Here is a 19,072-nt window from a genome sequence, read left to right on the forward strand (position 1 = left end):
ATTTTCATTTTCAGACAATTATGAGACAATAACAGCCTCCAATCTAGGTTTGCAGATTCGTACAAACAACAAACGTGCACTCGATAAATTAAAACGCCAAACACTTGAGTTTTGAAAATTTATCACATTTTAATCTTATGTTGCAAAATGCAATATATTAATAAATTGTCAAATTAATAACGCATTTCTATAAGTCACAAATGTTGGATCTTAAGTTACGAAGAGTTTGGTACAATGCATTAGGCATTTCAAACCGATGCAATGGCAAGGCATAAGCATGTGGCATGCGTAGTAACAAACTTACGTGGAAGTGTAGCAATGGTAGAATATACATATTTATGGTTTTTTTTTTTGAGTTTTTTGCACTTTTGGTCCCACGACTATAGTGGCACTAGCAGAATTGATCCACGACTTTTGAACCTTGCAATTTTAGTCCACGACTATTGATTTTTTTTGCAAAAATGGTCCTTCCGGCCACTTTTCCGTCAAAATTTCACCGGAAAAAAAAATCTTCATTTTTAACAGGGCTAAAATTGACATTTTATTTATCTCAACAAAATATATATATATATATAAGCGATTGCATTTGAGAATCTCCGCCGCTTCTCTCGCCGAAAATCTATACAGCGAAGCTTTTCCGATGTCTTCGAATGATCCGGCAGGCGTGCTGGCTCCGCCTCGAATGCTGCTGCCGGATAACCCAACTAGCCCAGGGAACGCCACGGCCGCTCCACCGCTTACTGACAGCCCTGCCTGCTCTAGGAACTCCGCCGCCTGGGGTTGTAGTATGTAGCCCAGTAATATTGTATGTACTATCTACTATGTAGTCAAATGTCAATTTTTTTCTTCTTTTTTTTTGTTGAGATAAGTAAAATGTCAATTTTAGCCCTGTTAAAAATGGAGAATTTTTTTTCGGTGAAATTTTGACGAAAAAGTGGCCGGAAGGACCATTTTTGCAAAAAAATCAATAGTCGTGGACTAAAATTGCAAGGTTTAAAAGTCGTGGATCAATTCTGCTAGTGCCACTATAGTCGTGGGACCAAAAATACAAAAAACTCGTTTTTTTTTTTCTTCCAACCTTATGAATTGAGATGAAGACAAATGAAAATACAGCATATATGTAACACACTCTATTTTCAATATTGCAAACCATGAACAAATGGGAATACATGTTGGAGGGCAGTAACAATAGTTACATATATGCAACACTAAGCATAACAAATTATTATGTTTTAAGGAGTGATTTATATTTAGAGTAAATACCAGCCAAGGTCCCTCGAGTTTGGTGATTTCACCACCTATAGTCCCTATCTTCTGTAATTACCATCCGTGGTCCTCCGAGTTGCGAAATCTGACCTATTGTCATCCTCCCGTCAGTTTCATCCGTTTGGACAGTTTAAAGTGGGGATAGAATGGTCATTTTCCTTAAAAAAATCATTTTTAGTTTCTTTCGTCTGGCCTTCTTTGATCTCCTTCATTCGTTCCTCATTCCTCTTTAATTTCTCTCTCTCTCAACGTTATCTTCCAGAGTTGGTTCGTGAGCCACTCGAACGCCTGAGTAATGGAGATGTCAAAAGAAAAAATGATGAAAATGCCCAGGCTCTAATAGACGAGAGAAATGGCAGAGATTGGGTGTTCTTGCTAAAAGCAGAACAACTCTCTCCAATTGCAGGGATCCAAATCGGCAAACGAACAGCAGAATTTGGGGAGTTCAAAAGAGAGAAAACCCACTATGGAAGTATGACCACAAAACACCAAAGTTGAGCAGAAGAGAAAAGATTTTAGAGGGAGCTAAAAAGGACAACAGAAAAAGGCAGAAGTTGGTGCTGCTTGGAGTCAAGTGCAATTGAGTTTTGTTGTGACTTCAAGGACCTTGTGTGTGTGCCAAAACACCAAAATTGTTTGATCCCCTGGGTTTACGCGTGACCGGTCGCCACCTGGCCCTGTGAGGATGACTTACAGGCTACAGGAAACAAAAATGTGGCAATGATCTTATCCCATCTACCAAATCTTGACCTGAAATAGAACCAACACATTCATCCATTTGTCTCCAGAGAATGTACTTATGTACCATGTCGTTTTCGTTGCCATGTTTCTATATGATAAACACTAAAACTGAAACTTTAAGGCAGACAGATCTCATAGGTCCAACTAATTTCAATAGCTTCCATGGACTAATAATAAAACTCGGTGTGCCCGGATTCCGAAGCGGCGGCGGCAGCGCTGTGGCCGGAAAATGGGTTTCGAAAGACAAGTACAGAAACAGTTGAGGCGGTCGCCGGAGGAGAAGATGGTGGAGAGGGACTTGGAAGTAGCGGTAATAGCAGTAAGGTTGAACCGTTAGCCTTGGACTGAATTAATCTCTACAAGCTAGATAACGTTGATAGAGAGAGAGAGAGAGATTAAAGAAGAATGGGGATGAATGAAGGAGAAGAAGGCCCAGATGGGAGAAATTAAAAATGAAATATTTAAGGCAAATGACAATTTTATGCTTACTTTAAACGGCTCATATGGAAGAAACTAACGGAAGGATGACAGATGGTCAGATTTTGCAATTCGGAGGACCATGGATGATAATTACGGAAGTTAGGGACTATAAGTGGTGAAACCACCAAACTCGAGGGACCTTGGCCGGTATTTACTCTTTATATTTATTATAAATCATGACACAACATGTATATACATACTATCTATAAACAAAACTCATATGTATATATGCCAATTATTGTATATTTTTTTTGAAAAATATATGGGTGTTTCATTAAAAAAATGCTGATAAAATGTCTGGTGGGTGGCTATCCCAATACATAGCAATATTCTGCTGATAAGCCGTAGTAGCTAATGCATGAGCTAAATAATTGTCTGATCTAGGAATAAATTTAAATAAACAATACTGAAATAAAGTGGCAATTTGCCTGCAGTCATTAATAGCATAGCCCACATAGGAGCGAATCGTAGTAGTCGGTGTTGCAAGATAGCATTGCAATGTCAAACAATCCGTGTATAACTCAATATTCTGCTCCCCTCTCCCCTTCAACCATGATAAAGCCTCTTTGCATGCCAAGGCTTCGGCCATAAGTGGTGTCAAACAAGTTGACAATGGTGCATTGAAGGCCGATATATATTCTCCGTTTGCATCGAACAAAACCGCCCCTACGGTGGCCCTTCCCGTGTCGTGTGAATACCCTGCGTCGACCCGACACCTTCTCAAACTCGGCATTCCATTCTCGGCAGCGCCATGGACAGCCTCGGCAGCGTCGGTCCCGGTACTGGCGGGCAGTGGTGCTGGTTGGCGAATCGGGCGTGTCATAAGCCATGCATCCTTGGCGGACATAGCGGCTCGGAGTATGGAGCGTGGCCGTGGCAGACATGCCTCCCACACCGCTCGATTCCGCGCTCTCCAAATGTTGTATAGAATTGATGCTGCATATAACATTCCATCAGAATCTAAAACATTTTGAAGTTCCTCAAACCAAACATGAAAAATATTCGTGACAATGTTGGGGATTGGAAGGTTTGATTGTTCCCAAATGTTTCTTGCATAGTCACACAAGACTAAAGCATGCATTGTATCTTCTTGTGATATCCCACACATGGCACAATAAGGGCTCACATCCACCCTCTTTATAAGCAAGTTTGTAGTAGTGGGTAATATATCACAAATGGCTCTCCAAAGGAACATTCTCCATTTTGGGGGTACTTTGAGTTGCCATAGAGATAGCCAATTCATAAACTCGCCACTTTGGCTCTCGTAGTCTCCCACTATCCGCCTGTATCCACTCTTCACAGAATATAGTCCTTTTGGGTCCCCATGCCAATACCATGTATCATTGTAGTCCAGGGAGACAGGTATTCTCATAATTCTTCCCACATCAGGTTGGAATAAATCTGTTAGAATGTCATTGTCCCATGTTCCTGTTTGTTGATCTATTAACCCCCTTACTCTTGATCCTTGTAATTGTACTGGCATTTCCGTTCGTATCATAGGGCCGTCCTCATCTTGTAGCCAAGGGTGGGTCCATATAAAAGTTGTTTCCCCATTTCCGATTCTTCGCCTGACCCCACTACAAATTATACTCTTTGCTGCCATAATACTCCGCCAACAGAAACTGGGGTTATTTCCTACCTGTGCATCAAAAAACGTTCCTTTTGGAAAATACCGGGCTTTATAGACACGAGCCACTAAAGAGTCAGGTTTAGTGAGCATTCGCCACGCCTGCTTTCCCAACATTGCCAGATTAAATGCACGTAAATCCTTAAATCCCAATCCCCCATATTTCTTTGGGACACAAAGTTTATCCCAAGCCTTCCAGTGTATTCGTCTATCACCTCCCGAGTCCCACCAATACCTATTCATGGTCCTCTCAATTGCCGTACATACTGATAGTGGTAGTAGAAAGACACTCATTGAGAAGGTAGGCATGGATTGTGCTACACTTTTCAATAATATCTCTTTCCCTGCTTGGGATAGTAATCTTTTATTCCAAAACCCAATCCTTTGGCGTATTTTATCTTCAATATAAGCAAAGGCTGCCTTCTTATTCCTTCCAACAAACGAGGGTAGTCCCAGATATTTGCCAAAATTCGGGGCCTGTGTCACTCCCAAAACCTGAGCCACATTATCCCTGTCAATAATTCCTGTATTTCTGCTATAGCAAATATTTGACTTGTGGTAGTTAACCACCTGTCCAGATAGGTTCTCATATGCTGTCAGACATCTCTTAATCTCATTTGCCTCCTCCTCCTTAGCTTTGAAAAATAATAGGCTGTCATCCGCAAAAAATAAATGAGAGACTTGGGGGGGCACCTCTCGCCACTCTACATCCATGAATCAGCCCTTCCCTGTTAGCCTGTTGCAACATAAGTGAAAGTCCCTCCGCACAGATAATAAATAAATATGGGGATAACGGATCTCCCTGTCTCAGTCCACGGGTAGGTATAATTGGATCACTTCTAGAGCCATTCACCAGGATACTATAGGAAACCGTAGTCACACATTTCATAACCAAGTCCACCCAGTTCCTATGAAAACCCAACGCCATCATCATGTTACGAAGATAGGGCCACTCCATCCGGTCATAAGCTTTTGCCATGTCTAGCTTAAGTGCACCCCATCCCCCTAATCCACACTGTTTTCTGTTCAAAAAATGGCCTACCTCCGCTGCTAGCAAAATATTATCCGTTATCAACCTATCCGGAATGAAAGCACTCTGTGACTCAGATATTATATCATCCATCAATGGTTTCATTCTATTAGTCATTATCTTCGCAATAATTCTGTAGACCACATTACTAAGAGCAATTGGACGTAGATCAATTACCATCTCCGGGTTATTCTTCTTTGGAATCAGCACAATATCCGTATTATTTAAGCCAGGCGGAAGTTCACACGTTTCAACACAATTAATCACGAAGCTCGCCACATCCCCTCCCACTACATCCCAAAAGTGCTGATAAAACCCCGGGTTCATTCCATCCGGGCCCGGAGCCTTATCAGGATACATCGCAAACAATGCATCTTTCACCTCCTCCACCGTAAAAGGTTGTAATAGAGAGTCATTCTGTGCCTGTGATACCCGTTTCTCTACCTTCCCAAAAAACTCCTCCCCTGTCCCCGGAGTCCCAGAAGTGAAAATATTGTTGAAATAATCCAGAATATTTTTTCTCATAAGTTCCCCTTCCAACCAATCCCCATTATCATTCATTATCTTAAATATAGTATTCTTTTTCTTACGATGCGAGGCATACCTGTGAAAGAATTTCGTGTTGGAGTCCGCCTCCTTGAGCCAGTGCTGCTTGGCTCTCTGCCTCCAGTATGCATCCTCCTGGGCTTCCGTTCTGCTTAAAAGTCTCTCAATATGCTGGAATTCAGCAAGTGAAGTCGCATCAGTACGACCCCTCAACCGTTCCTGATCCTTTTTCAGCATTAGAATCTGTCTCCCATACTTATGGAACCGATCCCCACCCCAGCGTGTTAACCGGTTTCCACAGTACTGAATACATTCTTGCAACCCCTGCCCTCTTCCCTCGTCCCATGCTTGCTCCACTACTCCCCTACATCCCTCATCGTACAACCAGGCCATCTCAAACCGAAATCCCCTCCTTCTTGCTCCATTCACCCGTACTCCCTCATTAATTCCACAGAAAATAGCAGAATGATCCGACTTCCTGGTTCTCAGGTTCGTAACTTTAGCATGGGGAACCACGTTACGCCACCCATCCGTCACCAGAACCTTGTCTAGTCTCTCCTCAATCCAATTCACAGTTCCCTTCCCCTTCTCCCAGGTATATGGATACCCCACCATCGGTAGTTGCGCTAGGCCACAATCCTCCAATGTGTCTCCAAAACCCCGTAAAAGGCTATTTGGATGCGGATTTCCTCCCATCTTCTCGTACTGATATAATAAGTCATTAAAATCCCCCATCACGATCCAATGGAGATCCGATTTTGCCGCAAGGGTCCTCAACAAGTTCCAAGACTCGGCACGACGGCTACGTTCTGAGAAGCCATAATAACACGTCATCCTCCAGCGCGGATAACCTGCCATAGTGACCTCAATATCAACATAGTTCTTCGCATAACTCAGTAATCTTGCCGTATTATTCTTTCTCCACAATAACGCTAATCCTCCACTTAAGCCATCGTTATCAACATAGAACAAACCCTCAAACCCCATCGTAACACGAAGTCACTCTGCATGATCTCTTGCTACTTTAGTCTCCATCAGAAATACAAAGTCGGGTTGCTTACGGGACACCATGTCCACCACCTCACGAACTGTCCGTGGATTACCCAAGCCACGGCAGTTCCAACTCAGCGTACTCATTGGCTCGGGCGGGTTTGTGATCCAGAACCCGCCGAAAACAAGTTTTTTGAGCCATCTAGCATCGTCACATCAGTACTACTTCCCTCCTGCTCCCGACGGCGCTTAGCCACCACGGCCGCCACCTCCTCACTCTCCCTCCTCTCTGCCTCCTCTCTCGGGTCCACCTCCACCGTCGGACGCCGTGCCGGATATCCCGACGCCGGTAATGGCTTCGGCTTACCGCCGAACGGAATCAACCACGGCCCACCAACCTCACGTGGCCCCTTAGTCCCCCCTACCCTCAAATCCGCAGAGTACGGATATTGTCCCACCGGTATCCTTGCTTCCCTTGCTTTCAAACAGAACTTATACGAATGCCCTAGCATTCCACAACAAAAGCAAAAAGTGTGCATCCTCTCATACTTAAAATTGACCCAACACGTTGTCTTGTCACGTTTCAACAATTTCATCCTTCGTTTAATCGGTCTATCCACAGGGATTGAAACCCTAATTCGAAAATATGTTAACCATGGAGCCCCAATAAACCTATCATCCAACTTCACAAAAGTTCCAATAAAATTTCCAATCTGTTCAAGAATCTGAACCCCCGTGTATCCCAGTGGGAGATCATGCACCTGTACCCAGAGATCAATCGTGTTTAGCTCCACATCAACCGGTAACACCCCATCCGGAACTCTTTTGCAAACAAGTGAATGATTATTGAATGACCACGGACCTCATCCAACACATACTCCACGTCAGTCTCATGGTAGAAAATAAAGAGAAACAAGTTCGGTTGAATTTCCGTAACCTGCATCCCCCTTACCGGTTGCCAAACAGAAGCCATCACATGTCGCATGTATTCCACTTTTATGATCTTCGTAGTTAGGAACCTGCCTACCATCCCCCACGACTGCTCCGTCTCTGCCGGTCCTCCACCATCCGCCGCACCAGCCAGGGCGAACACAGCATCCTCCTCGTCGTCGAGGGCGATGTCTGCCCAGCTTCGCGTTATGGCCTCCACATCACCTTCGCCCATCGCTGCCATCTGCCGTAACCAAGAAAACGAGGCGCAAAATCGGTAGCCACCGATCAGAATAGCCAAGAAAGCCGATCAACAAGCCTAGAAAACCCTAGTGGAGGAGAAAAGCTCTAGAAACCCTAGAGAGCGTAACTTTACTTTTTTTATTGTATATGATTGAGCCAACTTTTTTTTTTTTTTTTTTTTGTGCAAATTTACTTATAACTTGTGGAGAAATAAAAAACATACTTCACAAATAAAGAGTACCTCAAATCTCAGTATAATAAAGCATGCATATTAGGGTGGTCCTACCATTTTATAAGTTTGGGGACCTAATCTTAAAAGAAATTATCTTACTTAGAGATTAATATGTATTTTCATATTTAAAACAATATTAATATAGAATATAATCAAATAAAATAAAATGTATAAGTTGTTTATAATTTTTAATACACATAATACTAATTATAAAAAAAAATAAAAATTATAGCTGTTTTCTTTAAAATAAATTATAATTACATCAGTACATTTATAAATAAATAATTATAGTTTTTAAAAATGATTTAAGATCAAATAACCTTATAGACAATCTCATTGTAAAATATTTATAACAAAAAATATATAGTACTTTTTTGCCTGGTCGTTTGATTACAGATAATGTACTTGTGGCATCCGAAGTGATACATTACCTAAATCGAAAGAGGGAAGGAAGGGAAGGATGGTGTGCATTGAAGTTGGATATTGCCAAAGCCTACGATAAAATGGAATGGGCTTTTCTGAATGAAATGATGAGGCGTATGGGTTTTCACCAGCGATGGATTAATATTGTCATGCGGTGTGTAACAACAGTTCGTTATAGGGTTGGAGTCAACGGGGATCTCACAGACTTTATAACTCCTACTTGTGGCCTTCGACAAGGTGATCCTTTATCCCCTTATCTTTTCATTCTTTGTGCAGAAGGTTTATCACACCTAATCTCTATGGCTATTCAGAAGAAAGACATTTCACCATGTATTGTGGCTAGAGGTGCTCCCGGTGTCTCTCATTTGTTCTTCGCAGATGACAGTCTCCTATTACGGGTTGTAACCCTCCAAGTGCTGATGGAGATTTCTATTATTGGCTGGCAGGGAAGTTGGCAATAAATGGAAGGCAGTCCACGCTGAAGTGCATAGCATTGTGTTGGTCAATATGGCTTATGCGTAATGACATTGTATGGAATCAAAAGTGTTGGCAGCATGAGAAGATTTTGCTTGAAGTGCAGCGGATGGTCTGTGAATAGAATGCTTTATCCACGGCTTCAGTAAACAATGTTCAAGCCCATTCTCCGGAAATAAATCAGATAAATATTCCCGAAGGTACGGTGTCTGTATCTGTTGATGCTGCAGTTTTTCCAGATACTCAACAAGCAACCTTTGGAATTGTTATTCAGGATCGGCATGGTGTTTTCCTTGGTGCAAAAAATGGTCTGATTAAAAGTTTGAATGACGCTCATTTGGCGGAAGCTATGGCCATTAAAGAAGCTTTGACATGGGTTAAGGAGCGTGGTTACTCGAAGAGCATAATATTTTCAGATTGTCAGCAAGTGTGTAATTTGCTTACGGGCTCGTTACAGGATTTATCGTTTGCAGGTTGCATCATTAACGAATGCCGAAAGCTCCAACGACACCACGAAAGTGTGTCTATTAAGTTCATTTCAAGATCAGTGAATAAAGCCGCTCATGTTTTGGCAAGGGCAGCTCGTTCGAACTCTGATGATTTAATTTGGCTTGATTCTATTCCATTATGTATTGAACATTTGCTTTAATGATTAAAGTCCTTTGGTTTTCAAAAAAAAATATATATGAAACATAATTAATTGAATAAATTGTGTCACTTTTGCACACATTCGATAAAAATAAATAATAGCATGACCAAGACTATGTGGTCTAATGGTACCCGGGTTGGACTTCCATTTGGAAGGTTACGAATTCGAGCCTTAGTGAAGGCATTATTGATTTTTTGTGTTTCAGTAGGTTGGGAAAGTGTAGTTAGTTCTATGGGCAAATTTGACATGATCCCGAGTGCCTAAAAATGATAAATTCTAAAACAACTCATAAATCATAGGTGACCGCAATTCAATTTAACTAAAGTTTCAAAATGGAACTATATATATATATACTATGTGTGAATTTGTCAGAAACTATAACAATACAAAATGTTAAGGTTAAGGTTTACACCGAATGGACAATGGTTAAGGTTAACGTTTTTTGTTTTGGCAAATCATGAACCATTAATTATAGATCGAACCATACGATAATTACAAACTTTTATATTAACAAATAATAATAACAATAAATAAGGAAATAAATGCTGGCCCATTTTCTTTAAAAATAATAGATAATACTTTTTAAATTAACGCTTACAATCTTACATACAAATTTTAAAAATATAAAATTGAACATGTTCATTTTATTTTAAATTAAAATTCAAATAATTAATTTTATTTATTTTTTAATTTCAACCTTTTGTATTTCCAACCCGGGTCTCCGACCTTCTTCATATTCAACTTTCTGCCAGGCTGCCACTTAATTCCTTATTCAAATAATCCGTTTTCAGCAATCATCCCATCGTGCTCCGTCCCTGGATTTATTTGTTGTTATGTGATTGATCGAGTTTGGAGCTTTTCATTTTCTACAATGAAGAGGTTAATTGATTTTGGGAGAAAAGCTTTGTTCTACGTTAGGGTTCTGTCGGGCTATGAAGAGCGAAGAATCCGGTCTTATCGCCTACAGATTCAGCAGCGTCTTCAGCAGGTCCCATTTCATTCACTCTCGTTTTCCTTTATTATTCCCGCAAGCACTATGTGAATATTCGGTGAAGTTTTGCTAACTACGATTTGCTAGGTCTTCATGAATTGCTGTTCTGAATTACTTTGAGATATAGTTTGGATTTGTTATACTAAACTGGTTTAGGTTTTCGAAACAGTTTTTGCTCAAACTTTCGTTATTATAATTGCACTATTGGTTATGTTTCTTGTTCTTTCATGTTTAAGTAGAAAAGTTTGAGCTCAACTTGGCTGAAAAGAATATCTGATTGGAACAATCAAAACTAAAAAGATACTGCATTGTATTGGAATCCGGTTTGTGATAGTTAATGCACACCAGACTCCTTGGCAATCAATTATATATATATATATTGTAATGATCTCAGCAAATGGCCAGGAGAAATAAGAGCAAACGACGTCGCTTGACGTCGTTGCGGTTAGAAGACGGTTACAAAGAGCAGAAAACGTCGTCGTTCCAATAAGTGACCGGTTAAGTAAATAAAGACCGAAACGGTGTCGTTTAAAGCATTGTAATAGCGGTTAGAACAGTTATAAAAGGGGTTAGCTGGCAGTGTATGTGGCATTCACCAAACTGTAATGAAATCAATTTTCTTCTTTCTCTTCAACTTTCTCTCTCTCTCTCTCTCTCTCTACTTCGAAACCCTAGGATCGTGACATCTGGTATCAGAGCCCAATGGAGGCGAGACTGAAACAACTAGAGATAGTTGTGGCTGATCTGAGTGAACAAATGGATACTCATAAGCAGACCACCGCTGAGCTAATGGAAAGATTAGTAGCTCAGATGGAAGGCAAGATGAATGAGTGGAAGATTGAGATAGCAGAAACTATTCGGCTCAACCGACCACCACCACCATTGATGACCACGATCCCTGGTGGATCATCAGTGAATGGAGTCAGAAACGAACTGCCAGCCTCATCTCATCAAGGCCAACATCCACCTGTACAGAGGCCAGGAAAAGGACCAGCAATGCAGACAGCTGGCACAGGGGATTCGGATAGTGAGGTGGAACTGGAAGGATTTGGTACAAATTGGTCAGGGAGGGAGATCCGAACTCAGATTCCACAAAGACGAGCCATGGACTCTCCATTCATGAGGTATCGCTATGATTTTCCACCATTTGATTATGAACAACCTAAGTTGTGGATCAGTAGATGTGAATGATTTTTGCAAATGTCTCATATTTCCCGGATTGAAGTCATGCATGTGTTATATGTGAACTTAACTGGAAAAATAGGCCTGTGGTTTGAAGGTTACCTCACTGGTTTGGATGAACCATTCCAATGGTCACATTTTGCTGAGGCAGTTTGTAAACGATTTGGTGATGATAGTGGAATAGTGATGCAGGAGTTCACCAATTTCAGACAGAATGGAGGAGTTATGGAGTTCAATGATAAGTTTGAGGAATTTAAGAGCCTCCTGATTCAGAAACACCCCACCCTCAATGATCTCTATTTCCTAGAAGCATACATAGCCAGGCTTAAACCAAATCTGAGAGGCTTTGTGAGAACTACTCAGCCTAAGACACTAGCAGATGCAATGTGGAATGCTAGACAGTTGGAAAGAGGGTTTAAGTCTAATGAACCACCAAAAAACACACACCAATTCCAAAACAGGAACACCTTAAGCCAACCATACCCCACCATTCCTAGAACACACAGTAAACCACCTAACCAAAAGCCTACCAACTCCCAAGGATCTACAGCCTCCAACACTATGAGTAGCATTGCAAAAGGACCTGAGAGTGTTAAGATCAGATCTCAACTTAGAGAGCAGAATAAGTGCTTTAAGTGCTTTGAGCCATGGCAACCAGGGCACAAGTGTAAGGGAAATACCTTCCATGCTGTTGAGGAAGGGGAATTTCAGGATGCATCTGATGGGATCAGTACTGAGGAACTGGAGGGAACTGAGACTAAGGAACAAGTTGAGATCTCCCTATGTGCTGTGATAGGTGGGGAGGGATTGAATACCATCAAGTTGATGGGAACAGTGCAGAGACATCCAGTAGTGATACTAGTGGATAGTGGAAGCACTCATAGCTTCTTAGATCCCAAGATTCTCACACAACTAAGAAGAGAGCCAGAAAAAGCCCAAACACTGAGAGTAACTGTTGCTAATGGAGAACAGATCAGTTGTGATGCCATTTGTAGAAGGCTGAGGTGGCAGATCCAAGGAGAACCCTTTGAAAAGGACTTCAGGTTGCTGAGGTTAGGGGGATGTGACATGGTCCTTGGTATGGATTGGATAGACCAGTATGCCCCTATCCAACTCCATACAAGGCCCCCTGGTATTTCATTCATTAAAGAAGGACAACAAGTAACATTAAGGGGGTTGACTAGGAAGGCTGTTAAGTTGCAGGAGGTGTCCAAGAGGGACTTGAAGAAGTGGCAGCAGTATGGGATCCAAGGGTTCTTGGTGCAATGTGAAGGAGTAAGTCAGAGAAGAGGGAATAATGAATACAGTGTATGCTGCAAGGTGGTAGTGCAAACTGAATACAAAGAGCTAGCTGAATTAATTCAGCAGTTCCAGGAGTTATTTGAAGAACCAAAGGACCTGCCTCCCAGAAGGTTATATGACCACTCCATTCCTTTATTGCCAGGGGCACAACCTGTAAATATCAAACCATACAGGTATTCCTTTGATCAGAAAAATGTTATAGAAGAGATGGTTGAAGAAATGTTAAAGACTGGGGTCATCTCTGAGAGTGTATCCCCTTTTGCATCACCTGTATTGCTAGTGCCTAAAAAAGACAACACCTGGAGGTTTTATTGATTATAGGGCTTTGAATAACATCACTGTTAAAAACAAATTTCCAATTCCAGTAGTGGAGGACCTTTTTTCTGAGCTTGCTGGATCAAGGTATTTCACCAAATTGGATCTAAGGGCAGGCTACCATCAAGTAAGGATGAGAGAAGGGGAGGAGTATAAAACTGCATTCAAAACACATCAAGGCCTATATGAATTTAGAGTTATGCCATTTGGCTTAACTAATGCTCCTGCAACCTTCCAAGCACTGATGAATCATGTGTTCAAGCCCCTGAGAAAGTTTGTTTTGGTATTTTTTGATGATATATTGATCTACAGCCCTGAACTGAGTGTGCATTGGGAACACCTCAAGGCAGTTCTAGAATTGATGAAGGAACACAAGCTGTTGGCCAAGCTGAGTAAATGTGCTTTTGCAATGAGAGAAGTTGAGTATCTAGGCCATATAATATCTGAGCAAGGGTTGCATACTGATCCTTCAAAGTTGCAAGCAGTAGCAGAATGGCCTAAACCTACAACTATCAAGAGTTTGAGAGGATTCTTAGGCCTGACTGGATACTATAGGAGATTTATCAAGAGCTATGGAATGATTAGCAGGCCATTGACAAAAATGCTGAAAAAGAATGCATTTCAGTGGACTGAAGAGGCTGAGATTGCTTTTGAAAGCTTGAAAAAGGCCCTATGCTCAGCTCCAGTCTTGGCCCTTCCTGATTTCCAGAAAACTTTTATAGTTGAAGCAGATGCTTGCCATAAGGGAATGGGAGCAGTGTTAATCCAAGAGGGAAGACCTATTGCTTATTTCAGCAAAGCCTTTGGAGATAAGCACCTAGGTTTATCCATATATGAAAAGGAATACATGGCCATCATCAATGCAGTGGAGAAATGGAGAGCTTATCTAGTAGGGAGGAAATTCATTATTCAAACTGATCACCACAGTTTGAAGTTCTTATTGGATCAGAAAATCACCACTGCTACACAACAGAGAGGCTTGTCCAAACTTTTGGGGTTGCATTATACAATACAATACAAAAGGGGCAGTGACAATGGGGCTGCTGATGCACTCTCCAGAAGGGAAATGAATCAGGAGCCTGAAATAAGTAATTCTGAGTTCCATACTGTACTGGCTATCAGACCACAATGGATTGAAGAGGTGCTTCACAGTTATGAGGGGGATGGATGGGCTCAAGAGCAACTGACAGTCAATCTGATTACACCTGGGGTTGATCCCAACATTGCTATAGCTGAAGGGCTCATCAGGTACAAACAAAGGATTTATGTGGGAGAAAAGGGTGACTTGAGAAACAGACTAATCCTACAAATGCATGACTCTCCATTGGGGGGACATTCAGGGCAACAAGGGACTTACCAAAGGCTCAGATCATTATTTTATTGGCAGAAAATGAAATTGGATGTTAAATCAGTAGTGGAAAGATGTGATGTATGTCAAAGATGTAAGTCTGAAAATGTTGCAACCCCTGGACTCCTGCAGCCTCTGGCCATCCCTGATCAAGCTTGGAGGGGAATCTCAATGGATTTCATTGAGGGATTGCCAAAATCCCAAGGAAAGGAAGTGATTCTTGTGGTGGTGGATAGACTCACCAAGTATAGTCATTTCATGGGCTTAGTACATCCATACTCTGCTGAGAGTATGGCCAACATTTTTATGGAAAACATCTACAAGTTACATGGATTACCAAGGGACATTGTAACTGACAGAGATAGAGTGTTCCTTAGCAGATTTTGGCAGGCTCTCTTCAAACAGCTGCAAGTCCAATTGAGCATGTCTACTGCCTATCACCCACAATCAGATGGCCAAACTGAGAGGGTCAACAGGTGTTTGGAGACCTATTTAAGGTGCATGGTGTTCAGCAAACCAAAGGTTTGGGCCCAGTGGCTGCATCTAGCAGAGTATTGGTATAACACCAACTTCCACACATCCTTACAGTGCACTCCCTTCCAAGCCCTCTATGGGTATGCACCACCTATGTTAGCTCTGGAAATAGGGCAGAAGAGAGAGGAAGGAAGCTGGTTGGAAAAGAGAGAGACTATGTTGACAATATTGAAGGAGAATCTGAGGATAGCTCAGCATAGAATGAAGCAGCAGGCTGACAGAAAAAAGGAGTGAAAGAACCTTGCAAGTTGGGGATTGGGTGTACTTAAAGGTCCAACCCTACAAGCAACTCACAGTGGCAGTAAGGTCTAACATCAAACTCTCATCTAAATACTATGGCCCTTACCAGGTTATAGCAAAAGTAGGTCCTGTGGCCTACAGATTAGCACTACCTCCAGGAGCTCAAGTCCACCCTGTCTTCCACATTTCTCTACTGAAAAAGAAGGTGGGGGATCATGTGACACCACAATTGGAACCACCCTTGGTGGGGGAAGAAGGGGAGTTATTGGCTCAGCCCTTGGCAGCATTGAATAAAAGATTGGTGAAGAGGGACAACAAGGCTGTCACACAGATTTTAGTCCACTGGGCAAATTTGCCAGAAGAGGCTGCCACCTGGGAGGATTTCCACCACATCAAAAAACAATTTCCTGATTTCGATCCTTGGGGTCAAGGATCCAGTAAAGGAGGGGATGATGTAATGATCTCAGCAAATGGCCAGGAGAAATAAAAGCAAACGACGTCGCTTGACGTCGTTGCGGTTAGAAGACGGTTACAAAGAGCAGAAAACGTCGTCGTTCCAATAAGTGACCGGTTAAGTAAATAAAGACCGAAACGGTGTCGTTTAAAGCATTGTAATAGCGGTTAGAACAGTTATAAAAGGGGTTAGCGGGCAGTGTATGTGGCATTCACCAAACTGTAATGAAATCAATTTTCTTCTTCTCTTCAACTTTCTCTCTCTCTCTCTACTTCGAAACCCTAGGATCGTGACATATATATATATATATATATATATATATATATATATATATATATATATATATATATATATATATATATATATATATATATATATATATATATATATATATATAGAGAGAGAGAGAGAGAGAGAGAGAGAGAGAGATTAATGATCAAATTAGAACCACCCCTTAGGTGAGAACGTAAGAAACAACATGAATGCAAACAATCTACTACATTATTGCACACAATCTACTCCAGGGTACATTGTGTATCTGGAATATTAGATTGTGTGCATTCATGTAGTAGTTCGTTCTCACCTAAGGGGTGATTCTCACTTGAATGCAAGCCTATGTATATATATATATATGTGTGTATGTGTGTGGAATACATTTTGGTTTAGATATCAAAAAGATCTTAAGTGTTCCAACACATTTTCTCAATGGAAAGACTTGATGGCTAATTCGATGCTGATAGAAAATACACTTCTAGTGGATTTTATTAATTGCATGTTTTAACAGTACACATTCTGACATATTTCGTTCTTTCCTCCCCCTTTGGTGGTATTTGATAACATTGTCAAAAAATTTTGCTAAATTATTGACATATTATTTAGTGTTTCTTTGCCTGTATTCTCATTATGTGTTTGTTGGTGTCAGGCAGAAGAGCGGAAGGCAGCAATAAAGAAAGTGCCAGAACAGATAATTTTAACGGAGGTTCGTAACATGGTGGAAGAGATGCAAGCTCTGAATAAGAAGCTAGAAGACACTGTGAGTTCCAACTTTTCCTTTATTATTTGTTAGTAGTTATTCTAAAGACTTTTATTAGGATTCTAGTATTAGAAGAATACACTTTGCAGCTGTAAGGCTCCAACTTTACCTTGATGGTTAGCTAACAATGACCTTAAACAATCTGTGATGTCTGTGGGCTCTTCACTTTCATTATATTAATTTGGATGCCTTGCAGAATGCCAATAGAACTTTTCCAGACATTTGTAACTTGTGGTCTGTTACCAGTTCTTCCTCCTGAGTTGAGACTAATCATTCAGCTAGATGCTTCCTTTTTTTTTTTTTGGATGACGAGGGAAACCCCACAACCCTTTCGAGTGTGAGTAAACCCCGCCTTGTGACCCTAGCCGGGAAAGGACCACAAGTAAACTAGCCTAGCCGCCTAGGTTACCCATAGCTGACCGGCTCAAACCAAGGGGGCAAGGATTCCAACTCGTGACCTTGTGGTTACAAGCGTGGATCTCTTGCCATCTTGGTTGGGGTTACCCCCGAGCTAGATGCTTCCTTGATATGGAGAAAGCTTGTAGCAAACAAGGAATATATCATTCATGTGAAACATGGCCTTGACTTATTAAAGGAGACAAGAATGGATGCTAACCTGCAAGAACTCCTTTGGAAAGGAATTGGAAGCACAATGTCACCAAGAATGATCTTCTAGTAGATTGGGAACAATTCCAGTGGTTAATAGGACACTCAATATATTTTATACTTACCTAACCTGAAATTTCCTTCAGTGTGAGTGTGATAAATCAATTCATGCATTTTCCCGCCATTTAGAGGTAGCTAATTCATGTGCCAAAATATGTTTAGGCAATTCTAGATAAGGAAAACTGCAATACTGTCATTGCATCCATCATCACTACCGAGGAAAAGGGAATAAAAAAGAAATTGAAATGAGGATCTAGCCCAATCGGAGAGGAGCTTTGGGAAGAGAGAAATGGTCCCAAAAAAAAAAGATGAAGAGATGAAACAGTTTTGGAGAGAGAGAGAACAGCTAAAGATCAGGAATTGAGATTTTAGGCCCAAAGGGAGTTTTGTGGTTGGTTCTGCGAGGGTAGATACTAGATAGGTGAGTAAAGTGTAAGATCTACTAGTTCAATGTCAATCATCGATGTGTATTGTTTTCTGAGCATGCTAAAAAGTTGAGCCAATTTTCTACTTGACTCAGCTTGTTTATTTGGGAATGTGATGAAAGATATCAATTTTGCTCAACTGAATGTAACTTTAAGGAGCTTGAACTTCAACGAAGTGATCAAACTGTATTTTAAGTCAATCTGTTGAATATTAGGAAACCTTTATTGAATATTAGGAATCTCCTAGTAGGGTGGACTTAGTTTTCTATTCCTATTAGGATTAGTGGAACCCTGACTTTTCTCCTGTATGAGTATGACAGACCTTTATTAGGGTGTTAGGCAGAGCTAGGTGAAATTTTTGGTTTTACTCGGGTCAGCTCTTTCTTCCTGTTACTGGTCAAGTCATGAGCCTTGGTGACTGAGCAAATTGATTATTATGTACAGGAGAGTGCAATCAATGAATATTTCAAGCCAATTGAAAAGGAAGCAGAAGTTGTAATGCAGATGCAGCTTGAAAGAGAGGCAACGACAATGACAGATGTGATGACAGAAATGCACAGACAGGCTTTGCTCGAACAAGTTGAGGCAGAGAAAAAAATGGCCATGCAAAAGCTGGAGAAGAACAAGCAGTTGCAAGAGAGCGCACCCGGGACCACTTCTCAACCAGAAAGATGACAACTTTGTTGTCGTTAATGTTTTTAAGTCATTCTGAAGCAGACAGTAAAAGTGAGCATTCAAGCAGCTCTTCTATAAACCATTATGTAGTTACATTTGGTATGATTTTTCATTTTTGTAAGAAAAATAGAAAACTTCATGTCCCTTCAATAAGCATTTTTGGTTGTTCTAAACCTTTCATCTTCTATGAAACACTGTTAAACATTCCCTTCCACATTCCAGTATGGTAGCCAAGGATTTGTTTAGTCATCAAACTTGAGTAATTCACGAATATCT

At 41.1% G+C, this 19,072-nt stretch overlaps 2 protein-coding genes across 2 annotated transcripts; one reads left to right on the forward strand and one right to left on the reverse strand.

Annotated features, from left to right (window-relative positions):
* Positions 1 to 1,916: 1,916 nt before the first annotated feature.
* On the reverse strand, positions 1,917 to 6,677 carry LOC109165332. The gene is made up of 4 exons (XM_019314053.1): positions 4,808 to 6,677; positions 4,491 to 4,749; positions 2,916 to 4,349; positions 1,917 to 2,016 (listed from the first exon to the last, which is right to left on the reverse strand). Exons 1-4 carry the CDS (start codon positions 6,675 to 6,677, stop codon positions 1,917 to 1,919), a joined length of 3,663 nt encoding a protein of 1,220 aa, XP_019169598.1.
* A 3,687-nt stretch (positions 6,678 to 10,364) lies between these two features.
* On the forward strand, positions 10,365 to 19,020 carry LOC109167619. The gene is made up of 3 exons (XM_019316675.1): positions 10,365 to 10,619; positions 16,920 to 17,030; positions 18,566 to 19,020. Exons 1-3 carry the CDS (start codon positions 10,503 to 10,505, stop codon positions 18,794 to 18,796), a joined length of 459 nt encoding a protein of 152 aa, XP_019172220.1. The 5' UTR covers positions 10,365 to 10,502; the 3' UTR covers positions 18,797 to 19,020.
* Positions 19,021 to 19,072: the final 52 nt, after the last annotated feature.

The sequence above is a fragment of the Ipomoea nil genome, unplaced genomic scaffold (genome assembly GCF_001879475.1).
Source record: "Ipomoea nil cultivar Tokyo-kokei standard unplaced genomic scaffold, Asagao_1.1 scaffold0317, whole genome shotgun sequence".
Lineage (NCBI taxonomy): Eukaryota > Viridiplantae > Streptophyta > Magnoliopsida > Solanales > Convolvulaceae > Ipomoea > Ipomoea nil.